Below are 26,145 nucleotides of genomic sequence, written 5' to 3'. Positions count from 1 at the left end.
TTCAAAGTGAGATAGTGAGAACCTGAGCCAGGATGGTATTAGTGTCTGAAGAAAGATGGGAGGGATATACAAACAAGGCAGGTTGCTGAAGTAGAATCACCAGAATGTGGCAATAGATTAGAGTAGTTATGGGCAGTGATAGGGGGTAAGAAGTTAATGATGGTACATATATTATAAGCCCAGGTGACTGGAAGAAAGGGGCTGATTTTTTTGTTTGGCTTTTGTCTTTCTATCTCCCAGGAGATATCTATCCCATAGGATAAATGGTACATAGTAGATCTTATTACAAGTGTGTTCAATTAAACCCTTTGTTCACAAACATTTTTTTTAATTGTCCTAGACATCTAGCCTGGTAAGCATAAAATCATAAAAACTTAAATCCTAAGTAGTAATGAAATGGAAAATAGCTGAGTGATAAAAAGAAATCAAGACAATTTGACAGAGATAGAAAAACAGAAAAAAGATAAAGAAACTCACAGAGAGAGAGAGAGAGAGAGAGAGAGAGAGAGAGAGAGAGAGAACCTGCTGTGCCCTATATATCTCAAAGGCATTTAAATGAACTTGTAATGCACGGTCCAGTAGTTGGAGTTTGCATTAGGTACAGCTCAGAGCATCAGGAGGACTGTCAAGGGAAGGTGTGATGGATTATTATTCCAGCTCTGTCTGCACCCCCAGGACCTGCTAGAAGATGCTATACCTCAAGGTGACTATTCTGGTGAAGAGAATATAAAATTAATTAATCAATGGTTACATATAAATAATGAAGAGAGGGAGGCTACTTGAGTGATAGTTCAGAAAAATGGCCTTCACCCATGTCACAAACAGTGACAGCTCAGCCGAGCCATTGATAAACAGGACTAGACGTCGGGGGCAGAAATACAGCCTTTTAAATTAATTGCTCCATGTATTTCCTTACAATGAAAGAAACCAATAACCAGAACATATTTTAGATGAAAAGATGTTAGATAAGATATAATCATAGAAACAGCTGGAGCTGTCTGTTTATCATTACAACCTCAGAATGTTGTGGGGGTTTTTTTAATAGTGATGTAAGAAGATTAAGGTTCTAATGTTATTGACAGAGAAGAAGAAGAAAGATCATCATATCAGTAACACAGAAGGAGAGAATTATCACCCTGCCAAGAACAATCAATGCGAATGCAATTTTCTATGTTACAAGTCATTAAGTCAAAGATAAATGAGAAACAGTTTTAAATATAACATATAATTGGAGGCTATTGCAATACCTCAAAACAGAAATAACTTTCTTTTAAATGCACCAAATCAATAAGGTAGATATTCATTTAATCAAATAAAAACTTGCTTTTTTGGGCACAGGCTCTAATTTTTTGTTTCATAAGGAATTGCAATGACTGCCCTTCATTCACACCTTCAGAAACACATGCAGAATTATGAGAGTGATTAGGGACCTTCCACATCTATTTTTGTCTTCTTAAGACGATGCACCAATAAGAATAGTCAGACTCTAATGGGGCTGTGATCCATGTCCCAACTTCCAGCCATGCTGACCTCAACCCAACCTGGCCAACTCAATCCAATCTACATGATTCCATGCTCATGGTCTCCCCAATGTTTGCCATAGGAATTCACCTGGACGGCTCTGACTCTCAAGAAGCTCACAGTCGGTTGGGAGAAGCAAAAATCTTTCTATATGCATGTTACTTAAAAGCTATATAAAGGATAATCTGGGAATAATTTTAGAAGGAAGATATTTTTAGAAAGGCTCGTTGTAGAAGGTAAGACTAGCTGAAACTTGAAGGAAGTCAGGGAAGCTAGAAGGCAGAGTCAATCAGTCAAGCAACAGATTATTAAGAGTTTATAAAGTATCAGACTCTCTACCAAGTGCTGGGGACACATTCCCTTCTCTCAATGAAATCACAACTCAATGAGAGAGACAACATGCAAACAACTATATGCAGATGAACTATATGGACAATAGGCATATGGGGAGAGGGAGAGGGAGAAACAAAGAGAGACAGAGAGGGAGGGAGGGAGGGAGGGAGGGAGGGAGGGAGAGAGAGAGAGAGAGAGAGAGAGAGAGAGAGAGAGAGAGAGAGAGAGAGAGACAGAGACAGAGAGAGAGAGAGAGGGAGAGACAAAAAGAGAGAGAGAGAGAGAGAGAGAGAGAGAGAGAGAGAGAGAGAGAGAGAGAGAGAGAGAGAGAGAGAGAGAGAGAGGATGAGAGAATATTCCATCCAAAGGAGACAGTAATAAAAGCATTTAGAGCCAGGAGATGGAGGACCAGTAGCTAGTAGCCCAAAAGGGATGAAAGTATAAGAAGTAGCCTTCATCCTCCCTAGGGGCCAGGGACTTTGAAGCATTTGTGGATGACTTTTTCTCCACTTTCATCAGCTTAAGATCCCCTGCCTAAGTTCAGAACATTTCTGAAAGGGAAGGGCACAGGTAGGTGATGTAACTAGCACCTTTTATTGCAATTATCGTTATTTCTTATCACCATCTTTAAAGTTTCCAAAGTGCTTTACAAATATTATTGCTTTTTATCCTCATAATCACCCTGGGAGGTATATATTATCATTCCATTTTAAAGCTAAAGAAATGAAGATGAACAGAAGAAAAGCAGGAAATGAAGTCAGACAAATGAAGTTATTTGGTAAGGTGATGTACCGAGTTAAGTATCTTAGGTTGGAGTTGAACATAGGTCCTCATGATATCAGGTCCAGTGAACTGTCACTTAACCACTCAACAAGGAGTAGCTTTTTTGCAAAGGATTATTTACTTCAAGGATAGAGCAAGAAGAAATTTGCCAATATCTTCTCCCATTCCATCTTGGTTTAGGCTCTAAAGTCAGCTCAGTTCTTTTTTCTTTTTCTTTTTTTTTTTTTTAAGGCAATTGGGGTTAAGTGACTTGCCCAGGATCACACATCCAGGAAGTATTAAGTGTCTGAGGTCAAATTTGAATCAGGTCCTCTAGACTTCAGGGCTGGTGCTCTATATACTGCACCACTTCGCTGCCTCAGTCAGCTCAGTTCTTAAATAGCTCTGATCCCATGGAGGCCATCAGATCTCATGTCTCATGACTGGTAGTTAGTTGAGCCCTGGGTCCCCCAATATCACTCCTTGCTTCTTAGAACATGAATGCCAGTTTGGCTGTAAAACTCCAGTATGGCAATTTATACCTTGAAACACGGATGCTGTGCTAACCGCTAACCCCAAATCTGTAACACTGGGATGTCAAGGTGCCCTCTGGATTTTTTGAACTTACAAAGTTATAGGGCTCTACTTCTTGTTCTAGATCATAGCAGCAGAGACCCCAGGATCGAAGGGAAGTTCCAACATAAGACACCAATTGAGACATAAAATACAAAGATGGGAATAGATACAGAAGAGGAAGGAAGGCTGGCCAGCCCCGGGCATCATGCAAGACAGAAGCCCAAAGGGGCAGAACCTGGCAAAAAGGTTATACCTGAGAAAGAAGCTCTGGAAAGGTGATTGGATGTTCTAGGTCATAGCTACGACAGGGACAGGAAGGGAAGTTCTAACATAAGACACTAGCTGGGGCATGAAGTCCAAAGTCAGGAATAGAGACAGAAAGGAGAGGGAAGGCTGGGCCCTTCCTCAGAATGGAAATCCTAGGAAAAAGAACAAAAAGAGGAAAGAATTGGCAGAGATATTCCTGGGTGAGAAGACTATAGGGATAGTTCAATATTCTAGTGTCTGACACATAGTAGGAACTTAATAAGTGTTTTTGCCTGATTATTCTTTCTGTGTCTCAATTTTCTCATCTGTGAAAAAGGAATTAGATTAGATTCTTTCTGGGGTAACTTCCTAGTCGATATCTAAACTCTGACTGAATATCATTCATCTCAGTGATGCTAAATAAATAAGATAGATAACCTGGGCCCCATTCACATCTCCAGAGAAAGGAGGAAAAAGAACCTTGAGAAACTATCAAGGTAGGATTTCAGACACATACAGGGAAGAAAGAAAAGGAGAAAAATAAAGTTACATGATAACATACATTTAAAAGGAATGGCAGGTTGTACATATTTGTAATTTCATATTTAATCATTTTGTTTCTATTCTATTGTTTTACAGGAATGTTTGTTTTATTAAGTTCAGGATAAATTAAATAAAAATAAAAGATTTACACAGAACTATCTGTGGGATGCTATAATCCCATTTTCTTCTAAGACTATATGGGCTAACCACCAGCAAAGGGAACCCAATTACTGAAGATCATGCGTGGTTTTTTCTTCCCAGCTTGGTGATAGAGGAAGCTAACATTAGATCAGGACTAGAGGGCAGCATTTTCCCCAGACAGCTACAGTTTGGAAGCTTCCTTCAAATAAAGGAGAATGGACCAGAGGGGAGAAAATACAGAGATCTGGAAGACTTCCAGCTAACCATTTCCATATCTTACATATCTCTTGCTCCAATGCACACATGGAAGCATCATGGCTAGAGTTACTGGTGGCCGCAATATCTGCAGATTTTGTCCTCAAATTTGAGATGTAAAAATTAAAGGCACAACTTGAAATATATAAAATTTTGTTTCCCATACCAGGTTCTAACTCAAGTAATTGAAATGCTGAGGAAAAAAACCAGTCACTTTTGCAAAAGTCATAAACATTCATGATTCATAAGCATAATTTCAAGGACAGGATTACTAGGAATACAGGACCCTTAAATCTGTTCCAATAAGTTAAGGCTAAACCTATTGTGACATCTGGCTTTCTTTCTCTACTCCAGCCTATCTTCCACTCAGCCATCAAAATGATTTTCCTAGAGCACAGTTTGGGAGCAGCAAGGGGGTCATCAAGTGGAAAAAATACCAGCCCTAGAGCTGAATTTAAATCCTGCCTCGTTTGCTTACTAGCTGTGTGATCCTAAACAAGTCATTCATCCCTCTTTACCTCAGTTTCCTCATCTGTAAAATGAGATGACATGGCAAACCACTTCAGTAATTTTACCAAGAAAACCTTAAAATGGGGTCAGAAAGAGTTGGACACATCAGAAATGACTCAACAATACCAGAGCACAGATTTGACTGTATTACTGTCTTATTCAATCAATTTCAATGAATCTCTATCACACTCAGGATCAAATATAGTTTTCTCTTTGACTTTTAAAGCCCTTCATAGCCTGGCCTCTTCCTATTTTTTCCATTCTTCTTACATCCTTCCATAGACTCTGTGATATAGACACTCTGGTTTCCTGGGTGTTCTTCCCATGAGCCATTCCTTCTCCCAATTCTTGGAATTTCTATCTACCCCCCATGCCTGATTTTCTCGCTCTCTCCTCTAAGCTGCCTCCTGCCTCTTCTGACTTCCTCCAACTATCAAGCTGTACCTTTTGCAAGAAGTCTTTCCCAGTCCTTCTCAGTTATAGTGCCTTTTTCTGAAATTATCTCCAGTTTATCTTGTGCATGATTGTTTGCACATTATCTCCCCAAGGGGTCTGCAAGTTTCTTGAAAGCACTGATCACCCCAGAGTAGGGACTGTTTCTGACATTTCTTGGTTATCTCTAAAACTTTGACACACAGTAGGAACTTAGTATTTGTTGAACTGAATGGACATGGATGAAGTTTTGGTGGTACTTACTCACCCCCATACACTCCACTTGACTTCAGAGGGCATGGTGGGAACCTGATTGTGTCTTTTTATTAGTTTCAAGACTTGCATCTGACTAAACTTTTCCTATTTTTTCCTAAAGATTTTGACTGACCTTGACCCCTGAATTTTCATTGTATCATTTTACAAGTGACATGAAGGTTACTAACAAAGGACTATTTGTGAGAGCCACAGAGCAGGGGGGACATCATCACAAACATTCCTGTTTCATAAGCACAATTTCAAGGACAGAATTACGAGGAACACAGGACCTTTAAATTTGTTCCAATGAGTTCAAGACTAAACCTATTGTGACATCTAGTGGTTATATATATGTATCACCAAATGAAAGGTTAATTTAAAAAATCAAGAACAATGCAGGGGAACTGTGAAAAGACAGTGTCCCCAACAAAAGGGTGACAATTCATGCCCATGTTCTTCCCCACTTCCCCATATTCTGTCCTGATTAGACCTTGTTTGTGGTGTTAATATTCAATCCAATGGGCTATATTTTAGGAAGGGTATTCACTCAAGTGTATTAAAGGAAGTGGGCTAGATGGACTAGAGACCACCCCAGAAAAAGGAATCGGGGATGTTTAGCCTGGTGGAGACATAACAAGGCTGTCAGTAGTAGAAGGAAGGTTATCAATATGAGATATGGGTCTTTTATTAATTCCATGGGATGGGATTAGAAGATTTTGGAAAGAAATTTGGGTTTGGTGTAAAGAAAATATCCCTAAGACCATAATTCTGCCAAAGTGGAATGAGTCACCAAAACAGGGTATGATCTATTGGGGGGCTATTCTCTACCTCCTCTAGTGCTTTTTTCTAAGATTATTTTCCATTATTTATATTTTATATGTACCTAATTAGTGTCTCTTGTCTTCTCCTATTAGAATGGGGGCTTCTTGAGGGCCTGGACTATGGTTTTTGCCTTTCTGTGTATCTGCAGAATTCAACACAGGGCCTGGAATATAAGAAATTCTCAATAAATGTTTTTTAACCAGTTCCCTGACTGGTGGATTCCCATCACTACCACTGGCTAAGAACCTGCCTGCCTGCCTGCCTACATGCCAGTCTGCCTACCTTGCTTGGCAAGAGCATAATAATCAGCTGTCACCAAGTAACCTTCTGTCTTTTAGAATGGGAGTCATGACATCACGTCTAGAAGGAACAATAGGTGGGTCTCATAGAATCCTGCGGACTGGCTTGAGGACAAAACTTTGTTGTTAACTGGGGAGGATTCCCTAGATTCAAAAGTGACTCAGACCTCATCATCTGACGCTCTGAACTAAGAACACAGAAGATCCAATTTACAACAGTCTTCATTCTCCAAGAACTGGGAGCTGTCGCATATGGCCTGATTTAATCAGAACAAGGAGCTCCAGCTTAAAAAAAAAATCAACAGTTCTATCTACAAAGTAGAAGGTAGAGCACCAGTTTTAGTCCTAGGATCAGAGACATGAACTTCCCCTTCCCTTTCATTTTCTGTTTCTTATCTCCCTTTCTCCATCTCCCCAAATCATTTTCCTTTTCTAAATTTCCTTTGCCTCTCTGTGCATCATTGTCTGCCTCTCTGTGTGTCTTGTTTCATATTCTTTCACTCTGTCTCTGCCTGTTTCATCTTTTTCTTTCTGTCTGGATGAGAAGAAATCTTTTTGATCTCCTTGCCCCCTCTCTCCCTCTCTGCTATGAGTTGGGAAATCAATGGTTGTGTCAAAGTAGATCCCTCCTGGCCCAGGAGAGGTAACCCACTGTCAAACTTCTTTCAAAAAGAACTGTCTTGTATGTTTAAGGTTAATGTTAAGGATTCTGTTGTCATTATATTGTATTTATTTTGATTATCTGCATATTTGTACTGAGATAGAACATTCTCTGATGATTCATGTGCTTACTAGTGTCCATCAAGTTTTTCTCTCCCTCAAGTATGATTCTATGTTTACTGAGTGGGGATGAGCCATCTGGATGTATATTGGTCCTAACTGAAGATCTCTGCATCAGTCTGTATAGCAATATAGAACCTGCATCCACACAAATTGTACATGTAGGATGAGATTTTCTCCTGAAACCCAATTGTACACTTTAGAAAAATGGCAATAGTTAGTTAGAAAACCTGCTGTTTAGGACCCAGGAATCCTTTCTTATAGAAGAAAGGTTCACTTGGGAACTTTACTTCTGATTTACTACTAATTTTAGAGTATTATAACAAGTATGTAGTTCTATCTTGTTCTCCATAGCATAGATGCTTTGTACAATTCCAGCAAATGGAATGATTTTTTTTGGTAACATGTCACTAATAGGGAATAACAAAAAGAATCATTCTGAGGATTCCATAGACTATATGTTATGAATTATATGTCATGATCGTTAACGATTATTAACAACAGACACTATATTATCTGTTATTGAAGGGAACAAATCCACCGGAAATAAGGAAAAACCTGGAATCTTCAGGAATCTTAAAGGATTAACTATATATGCTATAACAAATCACTTTTTGTAGTAAGCACAGTTTTTATTAAAAAGAAACTTGTTAATGAGTTTTATTCCATTGGTATTGGGGCTTTTATATGTATCTAACTTTGCTCCTTTACCATTTATCAACAACAATAATTTGGGTTATTTTTTTGTCATTACTTCCTTATTATTAAGAACATGATCTAAATATGAGACTAATATAGTATATAAATTTCCAAGAATTTAAATGTTCCTTATCAAACACTCAATTCTATCCTCAATGCATACATACAATAGGGAGAACATCATCTTAGACCTCAATAGCATTAGTGTTTCCTTGTTCCAAACTGATGCCCAAACAAATTGAAGGAATAGAAAAGGAAAGGAAAGGAAATAATTTAATAAATGCTTGTTTATTAAATTCCTACTTTATGCAAGGCTAAGCACTTGATACTTTTGGTCCTCATGACATCCCTGTGAGAAAGATGCTATTTCTATCACTATTTTAAAGTTGAGGAAGATGAGGTAGACCGAATTTAAATGAGAACTTGAGAGGAAGAATTGCTTCAACACAGAGATCATATGTGATTTAGGAAGAGTACAGAAAGTGAAGTTTGGAAGTTCCCTAATCTAGGATAACAAACCTTTTTGATTCTGGGGCAGCTAAACGGTATAGTAAAGGGAGTGCCAGGAAATAAAGACCTGAGTTCAAATTTTGCCTCAGACACTCAGATATCAGAGGCAACATACTTAACCCTTTACTGCCTCAGATATCTCATCTGTAAAAATGGAGATAATAAAAATACCTACCTCTCAGAGTTGTTCTTAGGTCAAATAAGATAATAATTGCAAAACATTTAGTGCAATAAGCACTAATGTCATTATCATTATCCTGTCCTAGTGGGTTTTTTATTTTCTCTGGAAGAAAATCATAACAACAACAATAAAAATGAGGCCAGAAGTATGTTGGGGTCAGTTCCAACCAGCCAGCCTGTTGTTAAATTTTCATTTTCATCAGAGCCTAACTAATAGATTGTTTATTGTCTAGACTTAAGAAAATGATGGAGAAAATGCTAGAAATACAATTTAAATTTAAAAGTGTGTCCTGCACTCTTGATTTGTTAAACAGTTCCCCCTATACCATGAAATATGAGGGTGTAATGGATAGAATTTAGGTTACTAAGACAGAGAGACATGGCTCTTATTTCTATATTTGACATTATCTATGAAACTCTGGATCTGATTCTTTTTTTTTTGTTGTTTCATTGTGCCCTTAGGAATTTCTCTTCTAAGTCATTAATGGGTTTTCATTTGCCTTGGGGAAAAAGAGTTCTCATTTTGAGAGTTTACATGAAGAAGTCACAGATCTTTCATGCAATAATGCTTTAATAAAAACAACTTATAAAGGTTTTCTGTTGGACAAATGCCCCATGTGCTTTATCTCATTTGAGCATAACAGTAAAATAGGTAGGTTTTCAAGGTATTGCTGTTTCTATTTTTCAGATGAGGAAAATGAAATTCAGAATGATTATTCCCCAGGATCACAAAGCTAGCAAAGGTCAAGAACAGAATTTGAATCCAGGGTTTCCTGAATCAGGATCCTGTGGTAGAATACAGGATACTTGATCATAGGATTTTTAGATCGTAAGTCTTAAGGATCTAAGAGATGAAATGTGAAAAAGGCCCCACCCCCAAACATTTTCCAGATCATAGAAATACAGAAAAAAACTGAAGCTGTATCTCCTCATTTTGTGGATGGGGATACTGAGGCCCAGGGAAAATAACGGATTCATTTTAAGTCATATGCATGGTAAGTGAAAGGTGGAATTTGAATTCGGGTCCTTCAACCTAAGAGTCCATGCTCTTCTCCCTAGTGTAGCCATCTGATCAGAAAAAAGCAGAAGACCTGAATACAAGATTCCTTCTTAATTCCTATTATTGGGTTCTTTCTAGTTTGGGGGCAAATAAACAACTGGATGATGAATAGTCATTAAGTTTTTTGAAGATGTCAACAACTATACACTTGTCTCCCTATTTAAATATAAGTTCACTTCTCTGATACTGAGATTCCTCATCTGTACGGAGGTAATTGCATTACATGAAAACAGGGTAAAGATAGGAACCTTGGGGGGAAAAGTTCAAGATTTAGAGAGGAAATTTAAGCATAATCTGAAATACACCCTTAATTTACTGAGAACAAATCTCAAAAGAACTAAAAATAACATTTTAATAATAATTTTAGTCATTAATTGGATCTTAAACTCAAAATATCCCAAGCAAATCTTTCCCCCAAAATCTTTCCCTCCCAATATCATGGTCCTCCCAGTCACTCAGGTTCACAACATAGGTGCCAATCCTTACAAAAACCCTGCCAGCTGGTCTCCCTACCTTATCTCTTAACACTTTAAGTCATCTAAGTCAAATTGATTTCCTTAAGAACAGACAGGACCATGTCATTTCCCTATTTCATTATCACCTATAAATTCCTATTGCCTACAAGAACAACCTATGATTCACTAAATTAACTACTTTTTTTAGCCTTTTTTTATACCTTATTCCACTCTACATTTTCTATGATCCAGTGACATTGCCCTCCTGGCTGTTCCTTTTGCAAAACACTCCCTCTCCCAAGTAAGAACTTGGAACACTCCTCCTCATCCAACTTCCAACTTCTTTGGCTTCCTTTAAGAATCACCGGAAGCCTCACTTTCTGCAAGAAGACCTCCCTAATACTTCTAAATCTCTCTGTGCCTTCTCTCTGGGAGTCCTCTCAATTTATCCTCCATGTATTTTGTTTGCATGTTTCCTTTTTTATCAGACTGTGAGCTCCTTCAGAGCAGAAACTGTTTTTGTCTGTTTTTGTATATCCAGGGTTTAGTGTGGTGCTTGGTAAAAGTAGGCTACTCATAAATGCGAAATGACTAAAGGAAATAATATAATCACTAAGTTATTAATCATTAAATTACTAAATGCTTTACAGGTATCTTTATGTTTGATCTTTACACCAACTTTATGAAGTAGATGCTGTGGCGATCTCCATTCTTCATGTGATCATGGAAACTGAGGCACAAAGAAGTGATTTTCACTGAATCATGCAACTAATTAGTGATTAAGGCTCTGGACCTTCTCTCTGGCGGTCTCCCTGGTCTGGAACTCTCTCTTTGACCTCAACTATTGAATCCCTGGCTTCCCGTGAGTCCCAACTAAAATTTCACCTTAAAGTCTTCCCCAATCCTCCTTAATTTCAGCTCCCTTTGTTAATTATTTCTTATTTATTCTGTACATAGTTTCTATCGTAAATAATTATGTGTTGTCTCTCCTATTACATTGTGAGCTTCTTGAGGGAAGAGTCTGATTATGTATCCCAGAACTTAGCACACTGCCTGGCATAAAGTAGGCATTTAATAAATGTTTTTTGGTTGATTGAGGTAGAATTTGAATCTAGGTCTTACAGAATCTAAGGCCAGCACATGGGTATCTACAACATTACCAGCAGACTAAAGGAAGAAGATGAGTCTTAAGACTTATAAGAAGGAAAAAAGCATAGGTGTCTTAGGTAAGTATAGGTTCCCAAAGAACTTACCAAACAACTTAGCTTTTTAAAGACATAGGAACAAGATGGAAGCAGTATGGGTAAAACTGAAACACTGTCCACTAAGAAAAGTATAAGGCAGGAGGCAAAACTTCATGATTTGAAGTTGACAGGAAAAGCTCATTGTCTTACAAAAGTCCGAGTTGCTGTTATTTTCCTAAGGTAAGTTGAGGAAAAAGAAGAAAAGGCAGATGCTTAGAGAGAATAGAGCTGGGGATAATCCACAATCCATAGAAGGCAAAAGTGTACTTGCATACTTTCTGTCTTTTTTTTCCTCCATCAAGGAGAATAATCTTTCAAATGAAAAGGGAAGAAGAAATAGAACTAAAGAGATGTTGATTCACAAGACAAGAAAGTATCACTGATCAGTAAATAATCAAGAATGATAGTGATCTCATGACATCAAATTTTTCTTTAAAAAAAAAAAAGGAAAAAAAAAGAAATCTGAAAACTATGGGGAGATGAGCTCAATTTCTATTCTGAGCAACAGTCAATACACATTTATTAAACACTTCCTATGTGGCAGACACACTGCTAAGTACAAATTACTTCAAATACAAGTAGAAAGAGACAAACAGAAAGACAGTTCCTACTCATAAGTAGTTTGCATTCTAATAGGGGAAGACAAAACATAAAAAGAAACCTAAAAAGGATGGGATTAAAATATCTGGTTTTGGAAATGGTAAAGTCTGGAGCTCGAACTGGAAAGGAATGAAACATGGCTGGCCTGGGCCCCCTAAAATAGAGATTCTAGAAGGAGCTACCCAAAGGGGAAGGGAAGAGAGAGGTATGGTATAGGTAACATATACTCCTAATGTGTAGATTGTAAAATATTTAAAAGAAATCATTAGTGAACATCTGGAAAAGGAAGTATTAATTAAAAAAAGAATCAATTGGGCAATAGCCAGGCAGTTCATCAATAAGTTTTTAAGTGCCTCCTATATTCCAGGCACTGTGCTACTAAGTACTGGGGAGAGAAAGGCAAAAAACAAATCCAAAGAAACAAAAAAAACCAGTTGGGAATGGAATGAGAAGAGACAGAATAGAAGAGACAATGGTCAAAATAACCATGTATAAAAAGGTGCTTTGGAGATAATCACCAGAGGGATAATTAGTCATTCAGACCAGGTCATATCAGACTAATTTTATTTTCTTTATTTAAAAAAAAAAACAGCATTAATAGACTTAGTAGAACAGCAATGCCTGAGTTTGTCTAATTTTAGCAAAACATTTGACAAAGTGTCTCATGCTTTCTTTTAAAAAAATGTGGGCTACATAATAACAACTTTGGTGGATTTGGAACTAGTTCAATGAGAATTCTCCCAAAGGATATTAATGGTTCAATATTAACCTAGAAAGAGGTCTCCAATGGTATGCACAAGGCATGCATTCTTGCTCTTCATTGCTAAACAAATTTAAGATGGAAGACCTATCTCATATTCAGATGACACAAAGCTGGAAGGATTGCTAATACACCATGCAGACATCTCTAAAAAGATCTTGACAAGCTAGAACATTAGATTGAATTCAATAAAACGAAATCTTCCACTTGACTGAAAATAACTTTGTTAAGCATATCATAGGAAAGGTTTTGTCAGGTAGTGTTTCAGCTGAAAAACATCTGAAAGTTTTAGTGGGCTGCAAACATCTCATGAACAAGTGAATGTGATTTTAAATTGTTATTCTGGGTTGGGCCAGATCCAGGTCATTCCTCTGCTAATTTAGATTTGATATTGGAAAAAAATGGGAAAACTGTAGGTCACTCAACAGGTTTAAAAAAAAAAACATTAACTGTGCCTTGGTAAGAAGAGGTTATTTAACAAGGACAGTCAAATAGAACCCATTAAGTTGTTTCAGATGAATGAAACTTCTATCATAATACACCTTAATCATCAGATATCCAACTCCTCACAGTAGCTTTGTATTCACACAATGAAGATGTGATATCAACAATCTGGGACCAGAGTCCCCTAAATCAATCATGTCTTGAGAAATTTCTTAATAACTTTTAGAGAGAAAAGGCAATAAACATTTATATGGCACCTACTATTTGTGTACTAAATGCTTTTTATAAATATTTCACGTGATCCTCACAATAACTCTATATGCTGTTTGACAGTTGAGGAAACTCAGTTGAGGAAAATCAGGTGACTTGCCCAGGTTTATACAACTATTATGTTTGTTTTTTTGTTTTGTTTTTTGTTTGTTTGTTTGTTTTTTTTCCCCTGAGGCTGGGGTTAAGTGACTTGCCCAGGGTCACACAGCTAGGAAGTGTTAAGTGTCTGAGACCAGATTTGAACTCGGGTCCTCCTGAATTCAGGGCTGGTACTCTATCCACTGCGCCACCTAGCTGCCCCTATACAACTATTGTGTCTGAGCCCAACATTCTAATGCTATACAAGCCTCTAATACCTTTTAATAAAAAGTAGCTTAGCTTGCATGGATATAGGGATTAGTACATCACTCCTGCCACAATTACATTTTTGAAAAAAATATGACATCCAGGAATAGAGAAATTATCCTTCCTACTCTTTTGACTACATCTGGAACCCTATGCAATCCTGAGTGTAACATTTTATAAATACATATAAGATAGAAAGTTTTGTCGCATTTAAAATTTTAAGAGCCTGAAATTCTGAGCAAAAATCAATTTATTTGCAATGCTAGCATTTACCAATAAATGGGTCAATGGTACCTCAAGAAGAACCAAAGACAAATTCTGAGTTTACAGAACTTCTTTTCACAGTCATAAAAGAAAAACAGAAAAAAAAAATTACAGAAATCTTGAGAAACCTATTTTGATAAATTTCTGATTGGTTGGGATTGACTAAGAATGGAATTATTTACAGGAAGAGGGAAATACAATAAGAACAAGGGGAAAGTAGGGTTTTTTTTACAATATTGAACTATTGAATGTGTAGGGGGAATGTAGATCACCAATCTGTCTATCTGATTGGCTATAATATTACATCAGTTACAATTGATATCATGGGATTACTGAGATAGCTGAAAGGTGAGGTAGCTACAGTAAGTGTGGTTGAAAGATTACTACAAAATAAGGAACTGTCCATGTCAGCTCTGCTTTGCAAGATCTCACTTCAGCTGTTCAGGAATTCAGCTCTAAAGAAATGAGTAATCTCTTACTACAATGATTATATATATACAAATATATATATATGTACATAAATTTATATTATATACATCTGTAACTGTATCTTAATCTAAAAGCTATCTGAATTAGGCCTTACAAACTAAATCAACAGGTTGATCAATATGAACTTAATTAAGAATTGTTTCTTTCAATTCCCCCCATTTGATCCTCAAGGAAGTCAATTGTTGATCAACTAAATAAACTAGGAAATTCCTTCAATTGTCCCAAAGTTCTTACGACTAATTTCTTAAAAGGTCTATTTAACTCTGCATTGCTAGAGTCAGTTGTCCAATTTCTACTAACAGGTCTTGTAATGTAATAATAATGTAAAAATGTAATAATGAAGTAGTAAAAGTCCTCAATGCCTCAGTTTTTAAGATTGGGTTCATCTAAAATATTCAGTAGTGTTCCAATCTAACTCTTTTATTTATATTCATACCAGCCTGAAAACATTTCTGATGGCAATATGCTAAACAAGTTCTCCTACCAACTCTATCAATTGCATAAAAAAGTATGGCTTTTCCCCAATGTTCACTTCTAAAAGAAGTCTTCATAGCTGATATAGGCAAACTGCTCCATATAACAGCATAAGCCAAAGACAATGTCCCCATCAGTAGCTCATTTCAAAATGAACTAAAGTTTGAATGGTTGATAGTTTGAAGAAGAAGTCTCAGGAGTCTCATGAGGTTCAGGAAGTAGGTTCTCTACTGGATAGGATGAAGAGGCCCACTTGGGATTGGAAGCTGAAGAGCTCATAGATGGCTGGAAGTTCCTGGAAGTATCCTCGAATTGGAATATACTTTCTTGTTCCTTCTAGAAGAGTAGGGAGACTCAAATAGTTAACTCAAATTACCTTATATGATTAAATGATTACTATTAAAAACACTTGACCAAAAAAATAAGACTTATAATCTTAGAACTTATAAATGTAAAGTTAATTATTATTTTAAAGCATGAGACATAGGGCAATTCAGGGGGGGCCACATCCATAATTTTCATAAGAATCATTTTAGTGAAAAATGTATTATAAAGGCTACAGCAGGAATTCATATAGATCCAGGTTAAGAGTATATATCCCAGTATATATTACCAGAATGCTATTAAAAAAAAAAAGTCCTCCAGAAAATCAAGACTCTATCCAAGAAAACCAAGAGGGATCATAATCCAGAGTCAGGTGCTGAAACCCAAGTCTCATTTGCCATATGTTGAGTATTGAGATCTTTGTAGATTATGAATATTCATGATAATTTCACCTGATCTATTAATGTAGGAATAGCAGGATTGGTTAAATCGGCTAATAATAGTACAGGTCCTTTCTTTCGAAACAGTGAGATATAGAACCAATTATGTTGGAAAACCATTTCTTGCTAACAAGTTAACCTCTTATTTGAAGGGGGAGGAGTGTGCTTGATTTTTACCAATAGCTTTGGTTGCAGCCTAGACAAGTAACTCAATGTATATAGAAATATTTCTAACAGATTGACTAAGTCATCCCAATGTTTGGGAACAGGGTCCAGGAAACTCTGTCCAAGAGCAGATTCAGTTGTGGGATTTATGATGATCTTTTCAGATGCCTGTGCCATCAGGTTCTAATTTTCCAGTTTCACCCTTGCCTATAAGACAAACAGAATTCTCATAGCTCGAAACTAGTAAAACTACATAGGCCATTCCACATGTCCCATGCTTCCCAGGGGAGGAGAAGAAAAGGCTAAACCAGCCCAGATTTTTAAAAAACTGACCTAGAGTCACTAACTTTTCTGATAATTCTGAAATTTCTGAATCACTATTGCTAAAAGCAGTCTTATTGTAAGTAAAGGTTGTAAAGAAAAGATTTCTAGGATGAGAATCATTCCTAGAAGTAAAAAGGCAGCTTTTCACACAAATACATGATTCTACCCAGTTAATCTCAGGGATAGAAGAATAAGATTGCAAATTACCTCATTTCCAAAATCTATCCACCTATTTTCAGTCTTCTGCTAACACAAAGAAAATGTTGTCAGAGGCTTTCTGTTTCTATATGTTTCATGGCTTCTTGGACTAAGGACTAGATTTGGATGTCTCTACAATTAGACAGACTCCAGTTAGTAGCATTAACCTTGAAGACAAAGGGTGCAAAAGGTCCTGAAAATTTTGGCCTGTCTTTGGTGTAGAATGGCTTCCCATGAGTAGGGGCGACTTGACAGAGCTGTTAATTCACCCACTATCCACAGGGCCAAATGACCTTTGCTTTACATAAAGATCATTCCGCCTCACATGAGAATCAATGATAGAATTCTAATGATAGAATTCTAACTTTGCCACATATCAAAAGAAGTCTGAGTTGAGGATAGAGCTATAGAGAGCATAAGATTATTACTATGCAACAAGAGGCAGATTTGCATCCTACTATAATTACAGAATAAGGTTATTAGTAAGATAAAGATTACAGTAGGTACCCAACCCTTATCTAGGGGATACCAAAAGGTTGGAGAATCTCAGCACTTAATGTTACTGGAAATATAGGTTAAAAAAGTGCTTGAGGGGAAGTTAATTTTGTTCTCCCAGCAGCCATTGAGACACCACATAACTGGGTTGTATAAAGTTATTCCAATGGAATTTAGCCACCAAACAATTTCCCCCCTCATATTTAAGCTGCTTCGTGTGTTGTTGTTGTTATGTTTTATCTGGGGATAATTTCCAGCTATTCAGACTAGCCCTACATTTCCATCTTGAGGTGGTTTATAGCTGCCATAATCTTTACTTTGGCCTGGAGGCTGGATTTGAATAGATATCTTTGTATTACTACCTACAAGAATTATATAACTACTACTTTGGCGGACTTCTACACAAGTGCCAGTTTGTCTCATGTGAAAGCCTCTGCCACATAATACATACCAGGTATTGGCTAAAAGCCTAGAGAAACAATGAGCAGTGAGAGAGAGAGAGAACACTTGAAAGGAGGCTGTTTGTTCTACCCATCCTCCACATTATAATTCCAAAAAGTACAGGGCCTGATGCAAATAGTGCAGCAAATGGTGCATTATCCATTCTCTATGGGTATTTGGTTTCTACCTCCCTCATCAAGAGTTAACGTACTTTTCTCAGTGAATAGAAGAACAAGATAGCACTAATATGTAAGAGAAATCAAAGTAAACATATATTATAGCACACCTATTCTTATAAAGTAAAAACAAATGTAAGTGCTCCTCTTCTTTATATGGGAACAGTATAACAATGACTTCTCTTCTCTGGTCTTCCTCACAGTTGGGGTAGTCAGCAGCCGCATCTGGAATGGATCTTGTCAGGCTGGTTGAGTTCCACCAGTCCAATCCACTGGAAGTTCTTGATGATAGACATAATCACCAGAATGAAAACTGGGCAGCAAAAAGCATAAAGGTACAGTGTGTACCACCGATGTTCCAGCTTTAGAGTGTTCTATTTTGCAATTTTCGTATACAAGATGAAACAGATGTCTCCTCCAGCAATAACATATACACTGGGGAGGAAAATTTTGCCTGTGCAAGGAAGAGAACATCTGAATACTTAAGGTGGGTTTCAGCAAATAATTTGCCTATCATGGTTTTTAGTGCCTTCTTCATATGCTTAACCTGACATGATCCTTGAGGGTGACAGAAGTATGAAATTTGGGGAACATTCCTAGAAAGGAGTACTAGGCAGTTAGGTGGCACAGAGGATTTGAATTCAAATTCAGCTCCAGATGCATACTAGCTATACGACCCTGGGCAAGTCACTTAATTCCAAAATGGGGCCACAAAAAGTAAGACATGATTGAAATAACTAAATAACAAGAAGTAAACCTTGAACAAGACCTAATAGATAATGTGAGTCTCCATATCAGGGGCAATGCAAGCATGTGGGCCAAAGCAAAGAATATTTTCTTTCTTTTGGTAGGATTTTTCCAACAAAGGATTTTTTCTGTTATAGCTCTAGAACCAAGGAAAGTCTCAACTTGCCATGAAAGCTGATCAACAAAAATAGGACAAACCTTGTAATGACCAATTTTAGGTATACAAATGAAGCCAATTTGCAAATGCTCAACTAAGGTATGAGTTAGAGGGAGACACCAAAAGCAACTGCTCAAAAGTGATGTTGGTTAAATGCCTGACAAGTAGAGCAAAAAGAACAAACATGAATTTCAACAGAATATGTGATACCAGAGATTATCCAAGATTGTTTCAGTGTCTATTATTTCTTGAGTGTCAAAGTGGCCGCCTCCTGAATAAAGAGCCATGTCTAATGGTAGAAGCCCCTGTGGAGGAGTGACTCGCTTTCTGCTGTCCCCCCAGAGACTCGTTTGCCTTATATACCAATGTTGCCATTTCTTGATCTCTGCATCACTATAGACTCAGTAAATGTTATCAAAAGGAAGAAAGAAATCCTCACTTCTGGGTGTGGAGAAGTGAAACACTTTGGCATCGTCTGTCTGGTCATTACTTCAGGAGACAGGACTGGTATGCTATTCATGTGAGCAGGACAGTGTATGAAGGCTACTGCCTTGGGTTGTCAAAGAGTAGAAAGATGTAAATCTTTCACAGTTAGGGTAGTCACCAGCACCTGGAATGAACCTTGTCAGGCTGGTTGAGTCCAATTCACTGGAAGTTCTTGATGAAGACAATCACCAGAATGAAAATTGTGCAGTGAAAAAAATAAAGGTACAATGTGTACCACCACAGTTCCAGCTTCAGAGATTTCTATTTTGCAATTTTTGTGTACAAGAAGAAACAGAGATGTCTCCTCCTAGCAACAACATATATACTGGGGAGAAAAGTTTTGCCTTTGCAAGGAGGAGAACATCTGAATACTTAAGGTGATGTAATCAGCATTAGCAATGATCTTAAAATGAGGAAATTAGGAATACTCATTGTAACTACAGCATTTAAATGGTAGGATGGATTCTGAAGGCATAGTGGAAGTTTTAATGGAACAATGGTAGGTGTTAAGATTCTACCCCTCAGAAAAACAGGTTTCTATGAGTGCTTAATTCAGCTGCTTGGATGCTGAGGTCAGCTCTCAGAGAGGCTGTTTATACAATATCTCCGTCAGAATCCACAGTGCCATCCCTCATCAAGGAGGAACCATGATGTACCAATACCAGTTCAGAAACTTGTAAAGAAAGTATCAGAAAGGTCTAAGCCCTGTCCACAATAGTGGACATGTAATGGTTCACTTAAACTAGATAGATCAGGGAGCAAAGTGGCTGGATTCCATATAAAACACTGCTTTTGTCACATTTTCTTTGCCCAACAAAGTCATTTCATACTTAGCAAGCCTTTAATTGGAAAAGGTTTGAGAATAGTATCTCATCAAAAGAGCCTCAACCTCATGAGAGAACCATAAGATAAACCAGCTCCTAAAAACCAAATCACTTGGCTTTCCTTCTAACAGGACAGATGCCAATGTAGCTCTCAACTGGGGCAGAACACCTACTGAACACATCTCAGGGATATTATGTGTGGAGAGAGAATCTAAAGTGCTAGGTGAGCCACTTATTTTTGCACAAAAAGAGAAAAAGAATGATTGCCATCTGGATGTCCAAGTGCCAGAGCTGAGAGCAAAGTCTTCACGAAGGTGGCAAGGGCAATTAGATGTTCATGGTCAAGCTTCAAGGATTCTGGAACAGTCTTTGGTTAGAACAGTTAAAGGCTTAGCTTAGTGGTCTCTCCAAAAGATAGAATCCACCATTAGTACCTGGGCTAATCCACCTAGCTACACCTAAGATGGTGCTAAACTGTGTGGAACTGACAATGGTGCAAATCCTGGCAGAAAAAATGAAACCAAGAACACACAGCCTAAGAAAGGGACTCCTTCACTTTTAATTAAATTTTCTAGTGAACCTGGAGAAAAAGGAGATGGCTTCCTTCTGACAAATGTCAATACTGGGTCTGGCCAGTATAAGATAATCAATATACTGAACAAGGATAGAACCTTCAAAAGCAATAAAAGTCGTCCTGGAGAATTTGAAAGAATTAAACTATATACCTTTGTGGCAAGCATACCTTTTTCTAGGTAAAGGCAAATGAGTTTTGGATATCTGGATGAATGGCAATACTAAAAAGAAGGTTGAGCACAAATCTATCATGAAAAAGCGCTGCCTTCACAAAGAACAGAAATGTTTGTAGCATGGTTGAGTGCTATAGAGAATCTAGGAATAATATTAGCATTTATGGTGCATAAATCTTGAAGAGAGTAATAAGTAGGCTTCCTGACTGGTCACTTTGATAATAGTGGTCTTTTTTCCCTAGGATCTATTAAAGCAGTGACTTCTCCACCTGTGAGATTATAACCTCTAAAAAGTGGTTTGAAATTGAGTGATAACAGATACAGGATCTTCATCAAATTTGGGAGTATCTCTCTCTTTCACACAGAAAGATCAGATGGACTAAACGGCTGGTGAGTTCCTAAAGGTAACATAACTCCTGTCATGTCACTGAGTACCAGTTTTCCCAAAAAAGATACCAGCTGCAGGTTCCTCCTCTTTTTGGAATCAGAATAGGTAGGAGGTGGTGGAAGAGGGGATTTCTTTTGAGGTGATAGAGAGCATCTGACAAATCAGCCCAATAAAATCAATAAGTCCTTCTGGCTGGGAAAAGACTTTTCAATAACTGCTCCCAATTTTCTCAATGGGCAGTAACTAAAAGTGCAAAAATTTCCCACAATTTGATGGCACATTTCTTTATCTTTCCTAGTTGAATTAAGGGTTTCCCCTGATTCCATGATGTTAATTAATTTTCCCATGGTGTTCCAATAGGGATGTTTCAGTATTCCCTATAATTTAACTAACATTTTAGCAGCAAGTCTTATTTTTCAATAGTTAGAGCTATCTGCACTGCAAAGACTTTTCTTTTTTGTTGTCATTCAATTTCAGAGACAATATGTATACCTTCTAAGGAGTTAAAAATCACAGACAAAGCCTTAAGTTCCTTCTCTAAGAGTTACAAGTATTTTTCTAATTGTAAGATAAGTAATTCTACATGTTAAAAAAAAAAGGTCTTTTTTGCTTTTAAAAGGATTTTATTCTCCTCTATCCTAGTCCTGCAAACAATAAAAATCCTAGTAATTTATGAGGCCTTGTCTATTTATGACAAAGAATGCTGTCTGGGAGTCAGATTCTGTCATCTAAGGTATTACCACAGAAAGAACATGGACATATATGAGCTAATGCACTAAATATATAACTCAAAATAAAAAAATGAGACCATAAAAGAATATTAGAGTAAATTACAACAAATGCAAAGGAAAATCTTAAAAATCTCTGGGATCTCTAGAGGTGAGAATCTTATCTACTTCCACAAATAAATTTTTAAACCTCTAACAAGGCTTCCATCATCCATAGGAGAAATGTTTCATCCTGTGAATAAGGTTCATCTGTTTGATTAAGAGAGGTTCTTCTGTTACAAAGATTATCCCATGTTCAGAAGAAAATCTCATTTATCTCTAATTTCCAAAATATCCTGGGAAAAATCAGTTTACTATTTCCAAAACACATATTACACAAAAATACTTAGCAAAGTCTTCTTCCTGTCTTCCACTAATGGAGTGAAAGTTTCGGTCCCTGTTAGATGGGAGAATTGATTAAGACACTGTTGCTGACGTGGGCACACAAGTTTAAAATGAAACTAAAGGTACCTGTCACCTAAAAAAGATTTTCCCTTATCTGTTGCCTCAAGAACTTTCCCTTACAAAGAAGAGGAAAAAAAATTGAACATTCCCCAACAAAATGGGGGCTTACCTTGGCTTGAAACTATTTGTTTTTGGGCTTAGGGGAATCTGACCATCCAAGGTGGTCCTCCTCAGAGAAGTCTCCCGGTGTAAAATTCTCACTTAAGGAAGATTACTCAGAGAGGGCCACAGTGGAGGATCAGAATCTGTCTCTTGGTCCCATCTGGTTGCCAACTGTAATATTTCAAATTTTGAGAGCCTAGATTCTAGGCAAACATCAACTGTTTAGTAATGCTAGCAATTACCAATAAATGATCAATGGCCTCTTAAGAACCATAGATAAATTGGGGATTTACAGAACTTATTTTTATAGGCTTGAGAGGGGAAAAAAAACTAGAAAAAAAAAGGAAAATACAAATTCTTGAGAAACTTGATCGATTTCTGATTGGCTGGGAGTTGACCAAGGAATGATTTACAGAAATAGGAAGTCTATCACCTAGTAATATGTTCATCAGTTACTCAAATCCTACATATCCCAAAAAGCTTTGTTTTGTTCTGATTTTAATTATTTTGGTTAATATTTTTATTTGGTTTTAGTCATATTTTTCTGAAGAAAACTAAATCTTTTGGGTATCTCAGGTGAGGACGTCAATTAGATTGTTGGTTGCCATATTTCAAATGATATGTCTTCATGCCATGTGTGCTGCATGGTGACAGATTAATAAATATCAGAGTTTGTGAGAAATTTGGTATGTTTCTAAAGCTCAACCCTTTTAAAACTCTTTTCATTCACTTCTACAAATGAAAGAGTTAAAGTGAGTACAGTCAATAAGCCATTCAAAAACTATTGAGTGTTTACTGGGGAGGGCACTATACATGTAACTAAAGAGAAAAAGAAAAATATATATCCCTTTCCTGGGAATACAATTCTTTGTGCTTTGTGTCATCGTGCAATTTTTTTCTTCTAATGGACTCAAGATTCCTTTCACTTTTGAAATTTTGTGATCTCTATGTGTCTTCCCTTCACATTTAAAGAAAGAAAATGGAGGAGGAAGATTCCTATAAAAAGATATCTGTTTAGAGAGGATGACTGCTAGTTGGACTGACTCCATTTTTTAAGTTGTTACTGAGAAGAGAAACACTTTCACCCTACCCAAAACTCCATTTCGAATGTTTTAAAGTATTATGAGAAGTGAAAGTGAAAATAGATCCACATTGTGATCCCTATACCTCATTTGTCAATCCCCAGAGATGCTCATTTCAAATTAAAAGTAACATAATAGAATGGAATCTCTTTGAAGACAGAAATGATTTCATTTGTTTTTCCACATTTGAAAACCAGTGCTGCTATTATGATCCACAATGCTATAAAGATACAAAAATGTTATTTTGACATCTGAATCTAGGCTACTTCCCAGCTAGGAAATGAAAAGATGGTCACTGATTTTATTTACTTGACTTGACTTAGAAATATAAAGTTATCTTTGTAGTTTTACTGGTATAAGTACTGCAGAAAATAATTACCCTAAGACTATCTCACATACTAACCTGAAAGTTTTGTTGGGATTCAGTCTCCTTCACTACTAAAAACAACAGCAATACAACAAATCAAACAAACAAAAAACCAATATATGTTTGTAAAACAAACAAGTTGATCAAATGCTTTTAGCTCTCTTATGACCAACTTTTTTTTTTTAAATCAACTAATCCAAGCAATTGAAATCATCTTGCTGTACATATCCTAGAATCATGTTAATTACATATTGTATTGACATTTCCATCACATTTCCTGTCACATTTGAATTCATATATAAACTTCCCATGTGCTTTCTTAAGTCCTGATTCAAGTTGGCAAATGCATGTCCTTCAAGCTTATCTGCAGACCCCAGAATTATACAACCAGTTCAATAATACATGGAAGATACAACCTGTACGTGTATAGATACCTACTGCTTGTAGCTATGGCTAGGCTTAGGATCAAGATCTGCCAGTGTTAACATTCCAAAGACAACATTAACCTTATCTGATTACTTTTAAAGTAAATCTTTCTATACAATTTAGAAAATATTATTCCAAAATATGTTATTACCAAGGAAAAGAATGTACAAATAGCTTTCAAGTGAGAAGGGGATTGGAGGCAGAGAGAAGAGAGGAAGATTTAGCTTATTTTCTTTAGACATAATAACCCTAGTTGGTGCCAAATAGATTACCACTGACAAGTCAAAAACAAGGTGGAGTACGGTGCTGGGGGAAAAAAAAAAAAAGGTGGGGGGAGGAAGGGAGGGAGCAGCCCTCCAAGGCATGCACTCAGGGAAAAAAAAAAAGCAAAAAAAAAAAAAATGAATACTAATTGTAATAATATAATATATAATACATTGTTTCTAAAAGTCCAGTCAACTATATTTCAAGGAAAAAGTTTTTTGTTGTTGTTTTGGTCCAGACTTATAATGTCATTTATGTAGGAAAATGGTACAAAAAATCACATAGATAATGTCTAGCAATTTATAATCTTATAATGAGGCCCTAGGGAGTGTCAAGATTTGCCCAAGTTCACCCAGCCAGTATATATGGGGAGGGGGACTTCAATCATTTGATTTGAACCCTTGTGCTGCCCCTGAAAAGTTAAAATGAAAAATAGCCTAAGTCTGGATCTCAGATTTTCTTTACTCCAATGGAAGTAATTATCAGCCTGACTGAATTGAACTTGGAATTCTTTGTAAATTCCATTGTTGCAGAGAGGCAACAATATAAACTTGAAAGGAGGAAGCCACAGGAGAAATAAAAGTTTGGAGATAGAATTTCTTTTTTTAACTTAATCTACAGAATACCTTTAGAATTCAAAGAAAGCTTTATTTTAAAAAAGAAAAGCAAAATTATCTTTAGAAAAACAATAAAACTTTTATTTTCTTTTCTCCCTTTTGATTCAATTAGAAATAAAAATTTGGCCAGAATAATTTTAGATTTATAGAAAGTGTTAGTCATTTTTAAAAATCTGTTTATGTTCATTTAGAAATGGGATAGAGAACAAAACAGTCAGTTCCTGGAGCTATGATTACTTTCAATTACACTTACCTCAAATTGTTTGTTTTGTACCTTTAGCACAAAGTAAAGTGGCACCCAAAATGTATTAAACCGATTTAATCTATTTTTTAAAAGTTGTTGTAGAAGAGTTGGAAGTGTGAAGAATTTTTTCTTGTCTTCTTTCTTCATTTGTTATTTTTTTCTAAATTACACAAATGTTTAGAAAGGCAGAGCCAGAAAGGTAGAATCAAGATGGTAATGTAAAGATAGGAACTTGCCCAACCTCTCCTCCAAATTACTCTAGACAAATTTTAATGTCAGAATATCCCAAAAAACGTAATAGAACATTTTCCAGAGGAAGACAACTTAGAAGGGGTCAGCAAAATTATGTGGAATCATGGTGGGAATCCAGTTGTAATCCCAATGTATGCCATGTCAGCATAGCCTCAGCCCCAGCCCTGGCCCCAGCACCAGCAAAGCAGAACCCCAGAAATCAGCAGCAGCACTGTCAGTTTCTAGATCTCTCAGCCAGAAATACCAAACACAACTTGGAAGGTCACCAAAAAAGGTATGCCAGCAGGGTGAGAGGACCTTGGGAAACCAGCAAACCAGAAGTGTACATGGGCAGTGATGGTGCTGACAACTCCAGGAGGACTTGGCCCAAAGGAGGACT

The 26,145-nt window shown here is 36.9% G+C and overlaps 1 protein-coding gene and 1 long non-coding RNA gene across 4 annotated transcripts in view; one reads left to right on the top strand and one right to left on the bottom strand.

The window, feature by feature from the left end:
- The window catches only part of TTLL7 (tubulin tyrosine ligase like 7), a 231,913-nt gene that overhangs the window by 12,151 nt on the left and 193,617 nt on the right, over positions 1-26,145 (bottom strand). For 2 of the 3 annotated variants that reach the window (XM_074266399.1, XM_074266400.1), the window contains exon 21: positions 14,275-15,605. The exons of the other annotated variant lie outside the window; for it this stretch is intronic. In XM_074266399.1, the coding sequence (XP_074122500.1) occupies positions 15,545-15,605 (61 nt within the window). In that variant the 3' untranslated portion in view covers positions 14,275-15,544. Of the gene's footprint in view, positions 1-14,274; positions 15,606-26,145 lie in introns of those variants that run through there. 3 annotated transcript variants of the gene reach the window in all.
- The window catches only part of LOC141541852 (uncharacterized), a 34,057-nt gene continuing 14,686 nt past the window's right edge, over positions 6,775-26,145 (top strand). The window contains exons 1-4 of the long non-coding RNA XR_012481918.1: positions 6,775-7,020; positions 11,030-11,241; positions 18,036-18,319; positions 21,035-21,182. This is a non-coding gene — a long non-coding RNA (uncharacterized LOC141541852). The remainder of the gene's footprint in view (positions 7,021-11,029; positions 11,242-18,035; positions 18,320-21,034; positions 21,183-26,145) is intronic.

This window comes from Sminthopsis crassicaudata, chromosome 4, assembly GCF_048593235.1.
Source record: "Sminthopsis crassicaudata isolate SCR6 chromosome 4, ASM4859323v1, whole genome shotgun sequence".
Taxonomy (NCBI): Eukaryota; Metazoa; Chordata; class Mammalia; order Dasyuromorphia; family Dasyuridae; genus Sminthopsis; species Sminthopsis crassicaudata.
The sequence above is the reverse complement of the archived record's forward strand: the minus strand, read 5'-3'. Positions and strand labels throughout refer to the sequence as shown.